The sequence below is a fragment of the Lissotriton vulgaris genome, chromosome 11 (genome assembly GCF_964263255.1).
Source record: "Lissotriton vulgaris chromosome 11, aLisVul1.2, whole genome shotgun sequence".
Lineage (NCBI taxonomy): Eukaryota > Metazoa > Chordata > Amphibia > Caudata > Salamandridae > Lissotriton > Lissotriton vulgaris.
Window position 1 is genome coordinate 133327365 of NC_141699.1, and position 12189 is coordinate 133339553.

The window sequence follows — 12189 nt, forward strand, 5'->3', positions numbered from 1 at the left end:
CATGAAAGAGAGCTTGGGGTGGGTAAGGCAGATCCTGGGGTTGAAGTTGAAACAGTGGGACAAAGGGTATGAGTCGTGGGGCAGTGCTAGTGGATAGAGGGGCAGACATTCTACCCTGTGAGGAAGGGCGTGCTGATTCCAAGTCAAATACTATGGCAGAGGCTGTGGTTGATAGGAAAGCGGGTGAACTTGGTTGGACAGAGGTTCTGCTTGGTGGGGCTGAGATAGTGGATGGAGAGGAAGAGGCTTTGAATTTTGGGGCACAGGTTGTGGAATGAGGAGCAGTGGCTCTGGGTGGCGGTGCAGAGGATGTGAGAGGAGAGTTAGAGAGTGCAGATGAAGGGAAAGAGGTTGTGGTTGATGGGTAAAGATGTGGGTGGTAGATGAAATGTGGATAGTGTTGCTGAGGCCATGAATGGTGTCTCAGGTGTTGTGAATGGAGGGACAGAGGCTGTGGAAAACAGAACAGAGGTTGTGGATGGGCCATATGTTGTGGATATAGGAGCTAAGGGTTTTGTGGGTAGGCCGAGGTTCTGGATAAAGGGGTAGAGGTTGTGAATGGCATAGCTGATGCTTTAAATGGTGAGGTAAACACTTTAGATGCCAGGAGGAATTTGTAGCTGGTATGGCAGCAGTTGGGTATAATAGAAAGGGAGTCTCAATGGAGGGAAGAGTTGATGTGTGTTGGGGAAGCAGTAGAAATACTGGGCATATACCTTTTCAATGCTGAGCTCCTTGACAGCAGCAGCAACTGTATCACCAATGACACTTGCATACTTGTAAAGTTCCATGGCAAACATGTTCTCCAAGGTAAATGTTTCTGGGTCCATTGTAAAGCTGGTACCAGTCTTAGTCATAAGCTCTCGCCAATGCCTGCAAACATTAATGAACATAAAGGAAGGTAAAAGTAAACTTTAAGTGTATATTCAATTCATATACAAAGAAAACTTAAAATGGTGAGCTGCCTCGATCATGGACGTAACAACTTGAGAGAAGGATTTATGGGCACATAATCTTGAAACAGCCACAGGAAATGTTTTGGAGTAAGGTTAAGAAAAGGGAATTGATGGAGATAGTCTTGGAACATATTCTCTGTGAACTGCATCCAAATTTAATTGACAAATTACAAGAGCTCTTGGTATATAATACTGACTACTGCTTTGTCACACAACTGTGCTTCACAGCCAATTATTTCACACACTGCCTAACTGTCATATGTATCTTTTGATTATTCAATTTTAAAATCGAGTAGAATCTGGGTGGTGGGAAACAGCCAAATATGGGAGTTCCCTTCGAGACCCTAGAACCATTTATGCAAGGACTGCTGTAAACCCAATGGTTGAAAGAAATGCCTTAGGCACTCAATCTCCCACATATCTTTTTTCAAAGACTTCACAATGGCCAGTGCTATAGTTCAACAAGCGTGTGGTCTTGGAAAAGAGGAACAGAAATCCAAAAGCAGGTTTTCAAAAACTGGAAACTACACCCTCTGAGGCGGAAGCCGGAGGAGATACTCGCTCTTTTTAAAATTGTATTTTCTCTGTTTGTCATTTTTTTAAACTTTGCACCTGCATCAGAAGCCTTCTCTGGGCAAAACCGCCAGGCAGGCTCTTCACCTTCAGCGGAACTAGCGCTGCTTGGTGTCATTTTTGGCTCACGGCCGCCATCGCTGCAGACGCGAGGCCACGCCCCCTGTCAGGCCATGCCTGTGAGAAGTTGGCCCGATATGCAACGTTCGCTATTCTAGCGACCGCTATGTATCGTTCCAACGACCCTTATGGTGTTTGGTTGTAAGTCAACCTATAGACCAGCTATCCTAGTAGCGTGGATACGAGCAGTCTAAGGCTAAAGACTCGAGAGGGCGTGTTAAGCCAGCTGTTTACCACACATGTACCCCTTGAACACCCAGTGAAAGGACACCACACAAGTGTTATGAAAATAAACAGTATATTTATTAAGAATCACAACAGCCCTGTACTCTTTATGAGGACAGGGTACTAAGCACAAACCAAATCTCTTTAGTAAATACTTCAAGTGCACAGTTTAAAACAAGTGTCCGGGGACACGGAAAGGTTAAGGCAAGTCGGAAGCGAGGGACTCGGGACCCTAGAGTAAGGAGGCTATGCAGGCACCGAAATGCCAAGTTACCTAGCCACGAGGGCTGCGGCTGCACAAGTCTTACAGGCGTCGGGGTCTTCGCTGACGAGCCAGGAGCCGGAAGAAAAGGAGTTGCTGGCCGGCGACCAGTGATGAATAGTTCGTAGAGATCCAAGCCTGGATCGGTAGATTGCTGAAACCTGAAAGCAGAGGGGACCAAGTTCGTACTACTAGCCAGTAGTCAGAGGGTACCAGGAAGGCACCGGTTGGCCGTCACCTCGACCAGGTGAGTGGGCGACGCTAGGCTCTGCAGTCTCTCGGACCAGAAGGCGTTGTCGGCGACCACGGTGGAGGTGCGAGCTGTCCCACGACGGATGTCGCTGTCGGCGTCTTGAGTGGACCAGGAGGGTCCGGGGTGCTTCTCGAAAAGATGGAAGCAAGGGCCAGTCTGGAGCAACCAGACCGGCAGTGTTGATTCTCGGATGTCGTCACAGAAGGACACGAGCCAGCGGCTAGTGACCAGACAACGTGCTGAGCAGCGAGCAGAAGGGCCCCACGCAGATCGTGGAGATGCTGGGAGACTGCACTTCGGTGCTGGAGCGGCTCAGGGTCGGGGCTTCTCGGACCCCAGAGCACTCACCAGAGAGTTACCTCGATGGTCGTGCTGGTTTTTAAGAGCGTGCAGGTTCTGATGATGGCCGGTCCCTCGAGGTCTCGTCGCACCCACAGATCACAGCTGAGCTGATGACGTGGGTAGAGGTCAGAGGTGCCAGGGAAGCCGGTTCTCGTCGAGCTGGGCCGTCGGATTCCTTGAGGAAGGACTTACAGCAAACCGCAGAGTTCTTAGATGGTGCCCGCTGATGCAGGGTGACTACTCCTTAGCCACAAGGGAGAAATCTTGAGAAGAGTCTTGAAGGTCCTTTCGTAGAAAGTAGTTCTTGATTCAAAGATGATCTAATTTGGAAGGGTCCCCGCTCCGGCCTTTATCCTAAAGGAAGGGGTGGGTACATGACTAGGTCCTGCCCTAAGGGTGGGACCAGGAAGGGGGGTAGTTACACCCCTCTCCCCTGCCGGACTTTCCCCAGGCCAGGGCTGTCGCCCCTGGAACTGGTTCTAACCGGCAGATGCGTAGTGAGCACCGGGGTGCCACTCCGCAGTCACCTTCTCGCAAAAGCCCTACCTACCCAGAATACACAAACCCTGTCTGGGACGGTGCGAACACCGCCCTTGACAGGAAACCCTTTGTCCAAGTGCTCCTCGCTGGAAGGACTCCCAGCAGCAGGAGGTCAGACTCGTGTCTGTGGTGGCAGCATCCATTTTGTGGAGCTGAGGCTTTCGTTAACTTTAACCGGGGTTCACAGTTACGTACATGTCGTGTCCCTCTAGAAGGGCGGAATGCTAACCTCGTCGCCAGAGTTGGTGAGAGGGCAGCATCCCGATTCGTATGACACCTTACTCGACATGTCTTGATAACGCGACACCGAAGTTACCGATATGGTACGCGTTATCATGGAACAGCCATTGGGTCTTGATTCCGCAAGCTGCAACCGGGCTCGGCTCGGGCCAGAGCTTAGTTCACACGAGCCCATGCACTCTGCCTTCAGGATTGTCAAGGCCTGCCATAGGAGTGACTGATAGGAACTCGGGTGTCCATTGGAGGGTTAGATATAGGGCTACTATATCTAAAGCAAAGGGTGATTACACGACTTCGCCCCAGCTGTCATGCAGCCAGTTGTGTCAGATTTAGGAGGCCAGCCAGGGGTGGCATAATACATGCTGCAGCCCCTGGCGGCCCTGGGTACACCTATGCCCTGGGTTACAGGGTCTGATAAGGTGGCCCAGTACCAATTGGTAAATGCACCTAGGGCACATATCGTAATTTAGAGAGAGAACAGCCAGGCTGTGGGTCTGATTGGCAGGCCCACAGCCAGAGAAAGTCGTAAACCAGTGAAACAAAAGCAAAAAATCTGGGTGATCATAGGATTGCAGACCCTACTCTCCTACATGACCCCCCCCCAAACGTCGGAACAACTAGCTAACCTTGACCAGGTGAGTCTTCTTGTTCTAAGTGGAAATATCTGGAGAGCCCATCGGCATTGCCATGATCAGTACCAGGTCTGTGTTCCACTGTGAAGTCCATCCCCTGTAGGGAAATGGACCACCTAAGCAGTTTGGGGTTTTCACCCTTCATCTGATTTAGCCACAAGAGGGGCTTATGGTCGGTCTGAATCTTGAAGTGAGTGCCAAACAAGTATGGCCTCAGCTTCTTCAGGGCCCAAACCACAGCAAAGGCCTCCCTCTCAATAGCTGACCAATTTTTCTCTCTAGGGGTCAGCCGTCTGCTTATAAAAGCAATGGGCTGGTCTTGACCATCAAAATTCAGTTGAGAAAGAACAGCTCCCACACCCAACTCAGAGGCATCTGTTTGGACAATGAATGGTTTGGAGTAGTCCGGACTCTTGAGGATAGGCGCCGTGCACATGGCCTGCTTTAGGTCATCGAATGCTTTTTGACAGCTCGCTGTCCACTGAACCTTTTTTGGCATTTTCTTACTTGTCAGTTCATTTAATGGTGTCACGATGGAACCATAGTTCCTGACAAACTTCCTGTAGTAACCAGTCAGGCCCAAGAAAGCTCGAACCTGAGTCTGGGTGGTTGGAGGAGCCCAGTCCCTGATTGACTGTATCTTGCTCTCCAGTGGCTGAACCTGACCTCCACCTACAAGGTGGCCCAGGTATACAACCTGTGTCTGCCCTATCTGGCACTTGGTGGCCTTGATAGTGAGGCCTGCTGCTTGCAGCGCCTCCAATGTCTTCCGCAGGTGGACCAGGTGATCCTCCCAGGTGGAGCTAAAGACAGCAATATCGTCAAGATACGCCGCACAGAAGTCATCCAGCCCAGTAAGGACGTGATTCACCAACCGTTGGAAGGTGGCAGGTGCATTTTTCAGACCAAAGGGCATCACCACGAACTGATAATGCCCACCAGGGGTTGAAAATGCGGTTTTAGGCTTGGCGTCCTCAGCTAACCTGATTTGCCAATACCCAGCTGTCAGGTCAAACGTACTTAAGTAGTTGGCCGAGGCCAGCCTATCAATAAGCTCGTCTGCCCTTGGTATTGGGTGGGCGTCAGTCTTAGTGACTGCATTGAGACCCCTGTAGTCTACGCAGAACCTCATCTCTCTCTTACCACCCTGGGTGTGAGGTTTCGGCACTAGAACTACGGGACTAGCCCAAGGGCTATCCGAGGGTTCAATGACTCCCAGCTCCAACATTTTCTGCACTTCACTTTTGATGCAGTCTCTAACGTGATCAGGCTGCCTGTAGATTTTACTCTTTACGGGCAAGCTGTCACCAGTGTCGACCTCATGGGTGCACCAATCGGTCTGACTGGGTGTCAGAGAGAACAGATGTCGGAACGACTGAAGAACCTGTTTACAGTCGCTCTGTTGATGTTCGGAGAGGCTGCCACAAAAGACAACACCATCTACCGAGCCATCGTCAGGATTCTGAGAGAGCAGGTCGGGGAGAGGGTCACTCTCCTCTTCCTGTCCCTCATCTAGGGCCATGAGCAAACTCATGTCCTTCCTGTCGACATATGCTTTTAGCCTGTTGACATGAAGCACCCTGTGGGGGCTCTGGGGAGTTCCCAGGTCGACCAGGTAGGTGACCTCTCCCTTTTTCTCCAGGATGGTGTGGGGCCCGGACCATTTGTCCTTGAGTGCTGCTGGGGCCACTGGCTCCAACACCCACACCTTCTGTCCGGGCTGGTAAACAGTCAAGACAGCCTTTTGGTCATGCCAAGCTTTTTGGAGTTCTTGGCTGGCCTTAAGGTTTTCGGATGCCTTCTCCATGTATTCAGCCATCCGCGAGCGGAGGCCGAGCACATAGTCCACTATGTTGGTTGCAGGCTTTTTGAGAGGTCTCTCCCATCCTTCCTTCACCAAACACAGGGGTCCTCTTACAGGATGCCCGTACAAAAGTTCAAAAGGGCTGTAGCCAACCCCCTTCTGTGGGACTTCTCTGTAGGCGAACAAGAGGCAGGGGATCAGGACGTCCCATCTACGCCGAAGCTTTTCCGGTAGTCCATGAATCATCCCTTTTAGGGTCCTGTTGAATCTCTCAACAAGCCCATTGCATTGTGGATGATAGGGTGTAGTGAACTTGTAGTTGACACCACATTCCTTCCACATAGCAGTTAAGTAGCTCGACATAAAGTTTGCACCTCTGTCGGAGACGACCTCCTTAGGGAAGCCCACTCTGGAGAATACTCCAACTAGGGCTCTTGCCACAACAGGTGCCGTAGTGGTCCTAAGGGGAATAGCTTCAGGATACCTGGTGGCATGATCCACTACCACCAGTATAAACTTGTGCCCTGATGCTGTCGGTGGTTCCATGGGACCGACGATGTCGATCCCCACCCGTTCAAAGGGCACCCCCACCACAGGCATTGGTATAAGGGGGGCCTTTGTCGTGCCACCTGACTTACCACTGGCTTGGCAAGTGACACAGGAGCGGCAAAACTCCTTGGTATCTTCGTTCATGTGAGGCCAGTGAAAGTGCGAGACAAGCCTGTCCCACGTTTTCGTCTGGCCTAAGTGACCTGCTAAGGGAATCTCGTGGGCCAAGGTAAGTAGGAAACCACGCTGAGACAAGGGGACGACCAGCCTCCTGGTCATGCCAGGCTTGGGGTCTCTTGACTCAGTGTACAGGAGTCCATCTTCCCAGTATACCTTGTGGGTACCTGTGGCGTTCCCAGCAGCCTCAGCAGCAGCCTGCTGTCTGAGGGGTTCAAGAGAAGGGCAGTCTAACTGGTCCTTCCCCAGATCTTCCCTTGAGGGTCCCCCTGAGCCCAAGAATTCAACTTGATCAAGTTCGAACTCTCTCGGCTCAGTTTCCCTCAATTCCTGTAGGTCAGCCTCCTCTGAGACTTGATCCTCGACCTGGGGCAAGGGGGAAGGCGCAGCCTTAACCCTACTGCTCTTTTTCTTGGGAGGTGTCTGGTCCGTTGTTCCAGGATCCAGCACCTGTTCAGTGGGGCATCTCCTGACCTGTGACCTAGTCACAGCGAACACATGTGCTGGCAAACCTAACATTTCCATGTGAGTCCGGTGCTCCACTTCTGACCATTGTGACGACTCCAAATCATTGCCCAACAAACAATCCACTGGGAGGTCTGGACTAACTACAACCTTCTTTTGGCCAGTTACCCCTCCCCAGGAGAAAGCTACAATTGCCATACTGTGATTGGTAGTGACATTGCTTGCATTGGTCACCAGGAATTCTGTACCTGGCATGATCTGTCCAGGGTCCACAAAGTTAGGCGTCACCATGGTGACGCTGGCACAAGTGTCCCTATAGGCCTGAGCCATCTTTCCATTTATGAAAGGCGTCTGTCTGTATTTGCCCAAGGTATTGGGGCTTACGTCAGGGGACACGTCCACGTCCCCTGTACTGACAAGGACAGCCTGAGTGAGCGTGCCAACTAAGTTGTCATGCCCCTCAGAACCCAGGGTTAACCCTACTAAACCCTTGGGAGGCGCACTACCACTGCTGTCTGTACTAGGGGGCACAGGTGCCTTAGGGGCTGCAGTGGCAGGAGTCTGCCCTCCTCCTTTCTTGGTGCACTCACTAAACCAGTGAGATTTACTTTTACAGTACTGGCACCATCGTTTGGATTGGCCTTCTTTCTTCTTTTGGGGAGCCTGACCCCCACCCTCTTTGGGTTGTTGGGGACCTGTCGAAGACTTCTGGTCATTTTGTTCCCCTTTAGAATCTTTACCCTTCTGGTCTGCTTTCTTCTGACCACCTTGATTCTGGCCCTGGTTCTGTTTAACTCTTGTACGAACCCATTTGTCTGCCTTCTGCCCCAATTCTTGAGGAGAGGTCAGATCCGAGTCGACAAGATGCTGATGCAACAACTGGTTCTGACAATTGTTTAAAATTTGTTCTCTCATCATCAAATTGTACAATCCTTTGTAATCAGTAACCTTACTGCCCAGCAACCAGCCCTCAAAAGCCTTAGTGGCACAATCGACAAAATCAGACCAGTCTTGAGCCTGCGTTTTCTGGGTATCCCTGAACAGCACCCTGTACTGCTCAGTGGTTAGGCCGAACCCTTCAACGAGTGTATTCTTCAAGACTTGGTAGTTGTTAGCGTCCTCTACCCTTGTGGTGAGGAGCTTGTCTCTTCCTTTACCTTCAAAGGAGAGCCACAAGATAGCTGCCCACTGACTCTGGGGAACACCTTGCACAGTGCAGGCCCTCTCCAAAGCAGTAATCCATTTGTGGATGTCGTCTCCTTGTTTAAAGGGGGGCACTATCTTCCCAAGGTGTTTCGTATCGAAACTCTTTTCCCTAGTACTAGGTACATTGCTGCCACCAGTGGGGACTGCCCCACTTAACTGTTGCTCTCTAGCAAAAGCAAGCTTTTCTTTGGCCAGGGCAAGTTCTTCCCTTTCGATCCTCAGATTAGCTGCCCTTTCCTTAGCTTCGTACACTCTCCTCTGAGGGGACGTCATCCCTCTTTGAGAAGAGTTGCGAGAGCCATTGGTTCGAAGGGATCTGTTAGAGCCTCTTGATAGAGACCTAACTCGTCCGTTCCCAATGTTAAGCGCACCTGACAGTAGCGCCGGGGGTCCCCCAGTACCACTATCATGTCTGCTTAAGTTGGACCGTGTCAGTCTGACGACTTCTACCTGTCCCTTATCTGCCTCGTCCCCAGAGAGATCCTCATCCTCATCCTCCTCGTCATCTTCGTTCTCAGTTGCGAGGTGAATGAGGTCAGGATCGTCCCGGGTTCCCTCGAGGGGAGGCATGCCTCCTTCTGGATTAGAAGGGCTAAGAAGCTTCTCAGCCTTTCTGGCATCATAAGTCTCTAGGAGACCAATCAGAAAGGAGGTGGTGGGGTTAGCCCCTTGCTTAATCTTCCTAGAGGTACATACTTGTCGTAACTCATGGAAGTTAAGCGCAGTATATCTTGACGGGCTGACCTGTGGAGGGTCAACTGACACAAGGGGAGACTCAGAGTTTCCTCCTTTGTCCGACATACTGTTTCTAGTGTGGTGTAAGTGATGCACCTACCTACACTATGTGTTTACCTACTTCCCTTGCTAAGAGCTGTAGCCAAGGTGTGCTAAGCCTTGAGGAGCTACAACAGCTGGTTCAGTAGAACTCAGAGTATTCTAAGCTTTAGTTATATGTACTAACAGTACTTGTGCGATCTTTCAACAAGATATTCTTAGGATACGTGTGGTAAAACAACAGCAAGCTCAAATCCCACCGCTGCCACCAATGTGAGAAGTTGGCCCGATATGCAACGTTCGCTATTCTAGCGACCGCTATGTATCGTTCCAACGACCCTTATGGTGTTTGGTTGTAAGTCAACCTATAGACCAGCTATCCTAGTAGCGTGGATACGAGCAGTCTAAGGCTAAAGACTCGAGAGGGCGTGTTAAGCCAGCTGTTTACCACACATGTACCCCTTGAACACCCAGTGAAAGGACACCACACAAGTGTTATGAAAATAAACAGTATATTTATTAAGAATCACAACAGCCCTGTACTCTTTATGAGGACAGGGTACTAAGCACAAACCAAATCTCTTTAGTAAATACTTCAAGTGCACAGTTTAAAACAAGTGTCCGGGGACACGGAAAGGTTAAGGCAAGTCGGAAGCGAGGGACTCGGACCCTAGAGTAAGGAGGCTATGCAGGCACCGAAATGCCAAGTTACCTAGCCACGAGGGCTGCGGCTGCACAAGTCTTACAGGCGTCGGGGTCTTCGCTGACGAGCCAGGAGCCGGAAGAAAAGGAGTTGCTGGCCGGCGACCAGTGATGAATAGTTCGTAGAGATCCAAGCCTGGATCGGTAGATTGCTGAAACCTGAAAGCAGAGGGGACCAAGTTCGTACTACTAGCCAGTAGTCAGAGGGTACCAGGAAGGCACCGGTTGGCCGTCACCTCGACCAGGTGAGTGGGCGACGCTAGGCTCTGCAGTCTCTCGGACCAGGAGGCGTTGTCGGCGACCACGGTGGAGGTGCGAGCTGTCCCACGACGGATGTCGCTGTCGGCGTCTTGAGTGGACCAGGAGGGTCCGGGGTGCTTCTCGAAAAGATGGAAGCAAGGGCCAGTCTGGAGCAACCAGACCGGCAGTGTTGATTCTCGGATGTCGTCACAGAAGGACACGAGCCAGCGGCTAGTGACCAGACAACGTGCTGAGCAGCGAGCAGAAGGGCCCCACGCAGATCGTGGAGATGCTGGGAGACTGCACTTCGGTGCTGGAGCGGCTCAGGGTCGGGGCTTCTCGGACCCCAGAGCACTCACCAGAGAGTTACCTCGATGGTCGTGCTGGTTTTTAAGAGCGTGCAGGTTCTGATGATGGCCGGTCCCTCGAGGTCTCGTCGCACCCACAGATCACAGCTGAGCTGATGACGTGGGTAGAGGTCAGAGGTGCCAGGGAAGCCGGTTCTCGTCGAGCTGGGCCGTCGGATTCCTTGAGGAAGGACTTACAGCAAACCGCAGAGTTCTTAGATGGTGCCCGCTGATGCAGGGTGACTACTCCTTAGCCACAAGGGAGAAATCTTGAGAAGAGTCTTGAAGGTCCTTTCGTAGAAAGTAGTTCTTGATTCAAAGATGATCTAATTTGGAAGGGTCCCCGCTCCGGCCTTTATCCTAAAGGAAGGGGTGGGTACATGACTAGGTCCTGCCCTAAGGGTGGGACCAGGAAGGGGGGTAGTTACACCCCTCTCCCCTGCCGGACTTTCCCCAGGCCAGGGCTGTCGCCCCTGGAACTGGTTCTAACCGGCAGATGCGTAGTGAGCACCGGGGTGCCACTCCGCAGTCACCTTCTCGCAAAAGCCCTACCTACCCAGAATACACAAACCCTGTCTGGGACGGTGCGAACACCGCCCTTGACAGGGAACCCTTTGTCCAAGTGCTCCTCGCTGGAAGGACTCCCAGCAGCAGGAGGTCAGGCTCGTGTCTGTGGTGGCAGCATCCATTTTGTGGAGCTGAGGCTTTCGTTAACTTTAACCGGGGTTCACAGTTACGTACATGTCGTGTCCCTCTAGAAGGGCGGAATGCTAACCTCGTCGCCAGAGTTGGTGAGAGGGCAGCATCCCGATTCGTATGACACCTTACTCGACATGTCTTGATAACGCGACACCGAAGTTACCGATATGGTACGCGTTATCATGGAACAGCCATTGGGTCTTGATTCCGCAAGCTGCAACCGGGCTCGGCTCGGGCCAGAGCTTAGTTCACACGAGCCCATGCACTCTGCCTTCAGGATTGTCAAGGCCTGCCATAGGAGTGACTGATAGGAACTCGGGTGTCCATTGGAGGGTTAGATATAGGGCTACTATATCTAAAGCAAAGGGTGATTACACGACTTCGCCCCAGCTGTCATGCAGCCAGTTGTGTCAGATTTAGGAGGCCAGCCAGGGGTGGCATAATACATGCTGCAGCCCCTGGCGGCCCTGGGTACACCTATGCCCTGGGTTACAGGGTCTGATAAGGTGGCCCAGTACCAATTGGTAAATGCACCTAGGGCACATATCGTAATTTAGAGAGAGAACAGCCAGGCTGTGGGTCTGATTGGCAGGCCCACAGCCAGAGAAAGTCGTAAACCAGTGAAACAAAAGCAAAAAATCTGGGTGATCATAGGATTGCAGACCCTACTCTCCTACAATGCCCACAACCCCCGCCTATAAAACAGCGCAGACCAATAGCGCATTTACTGGAAACTACACCCTCTGAGGCGGAAGCCGGAGGAGATACTCGCTCTTTTTAAAATTGTATTTTCTCTGTTTGTCATTTTTTAAAAACTTTGCACCTGCATCAGAAGCCTTCTCTGGGCAAAACCGCCAGGCAGGCTCTTCACCTTCAGCGGAACTAGCGCTGCTTGGTGTCATTCTTGGGTCACGGCCGCCATCGCTGCAGACGCGAGGCCTCGCCCCCTGTCAGGCCACGCCCACAACCCCCGCCTATAAAACAGCGCAGACCAATAGCGCGTTTACTGGAAACTACACTCTCTGAGGCGGAAGCCGGAGGAGATACTCGCTCTTTTTTTTTTTTTCACAACCAAGTTTATTG

At 51.7% G+C, this 12189-nt stretch overlaps 1 protein-coding gene across 1 annotated transcript in view; it reads right to left on the reverse strand.

Annotated features, from left to right (window-relative positions):
- Nucleotides 1-12189, reverse strand: part of DNAH10 (dynein axonemal heavy chain 10) — a 1963751-nt gene that overhangs the window by 1169337 nt on the left and 782225 nt on the right. Inside the window, exon 26 of the mRNA XM_086942901.1 lies at nucleotides 717-873. Within this exon, the coding sequence (XP_086799027.1) occupies nucleotides 717-873 (157 nt within the window). The remainder of the gene's footprint in view (nucleotides 1-716; nucleotides 874-12189) is intronic.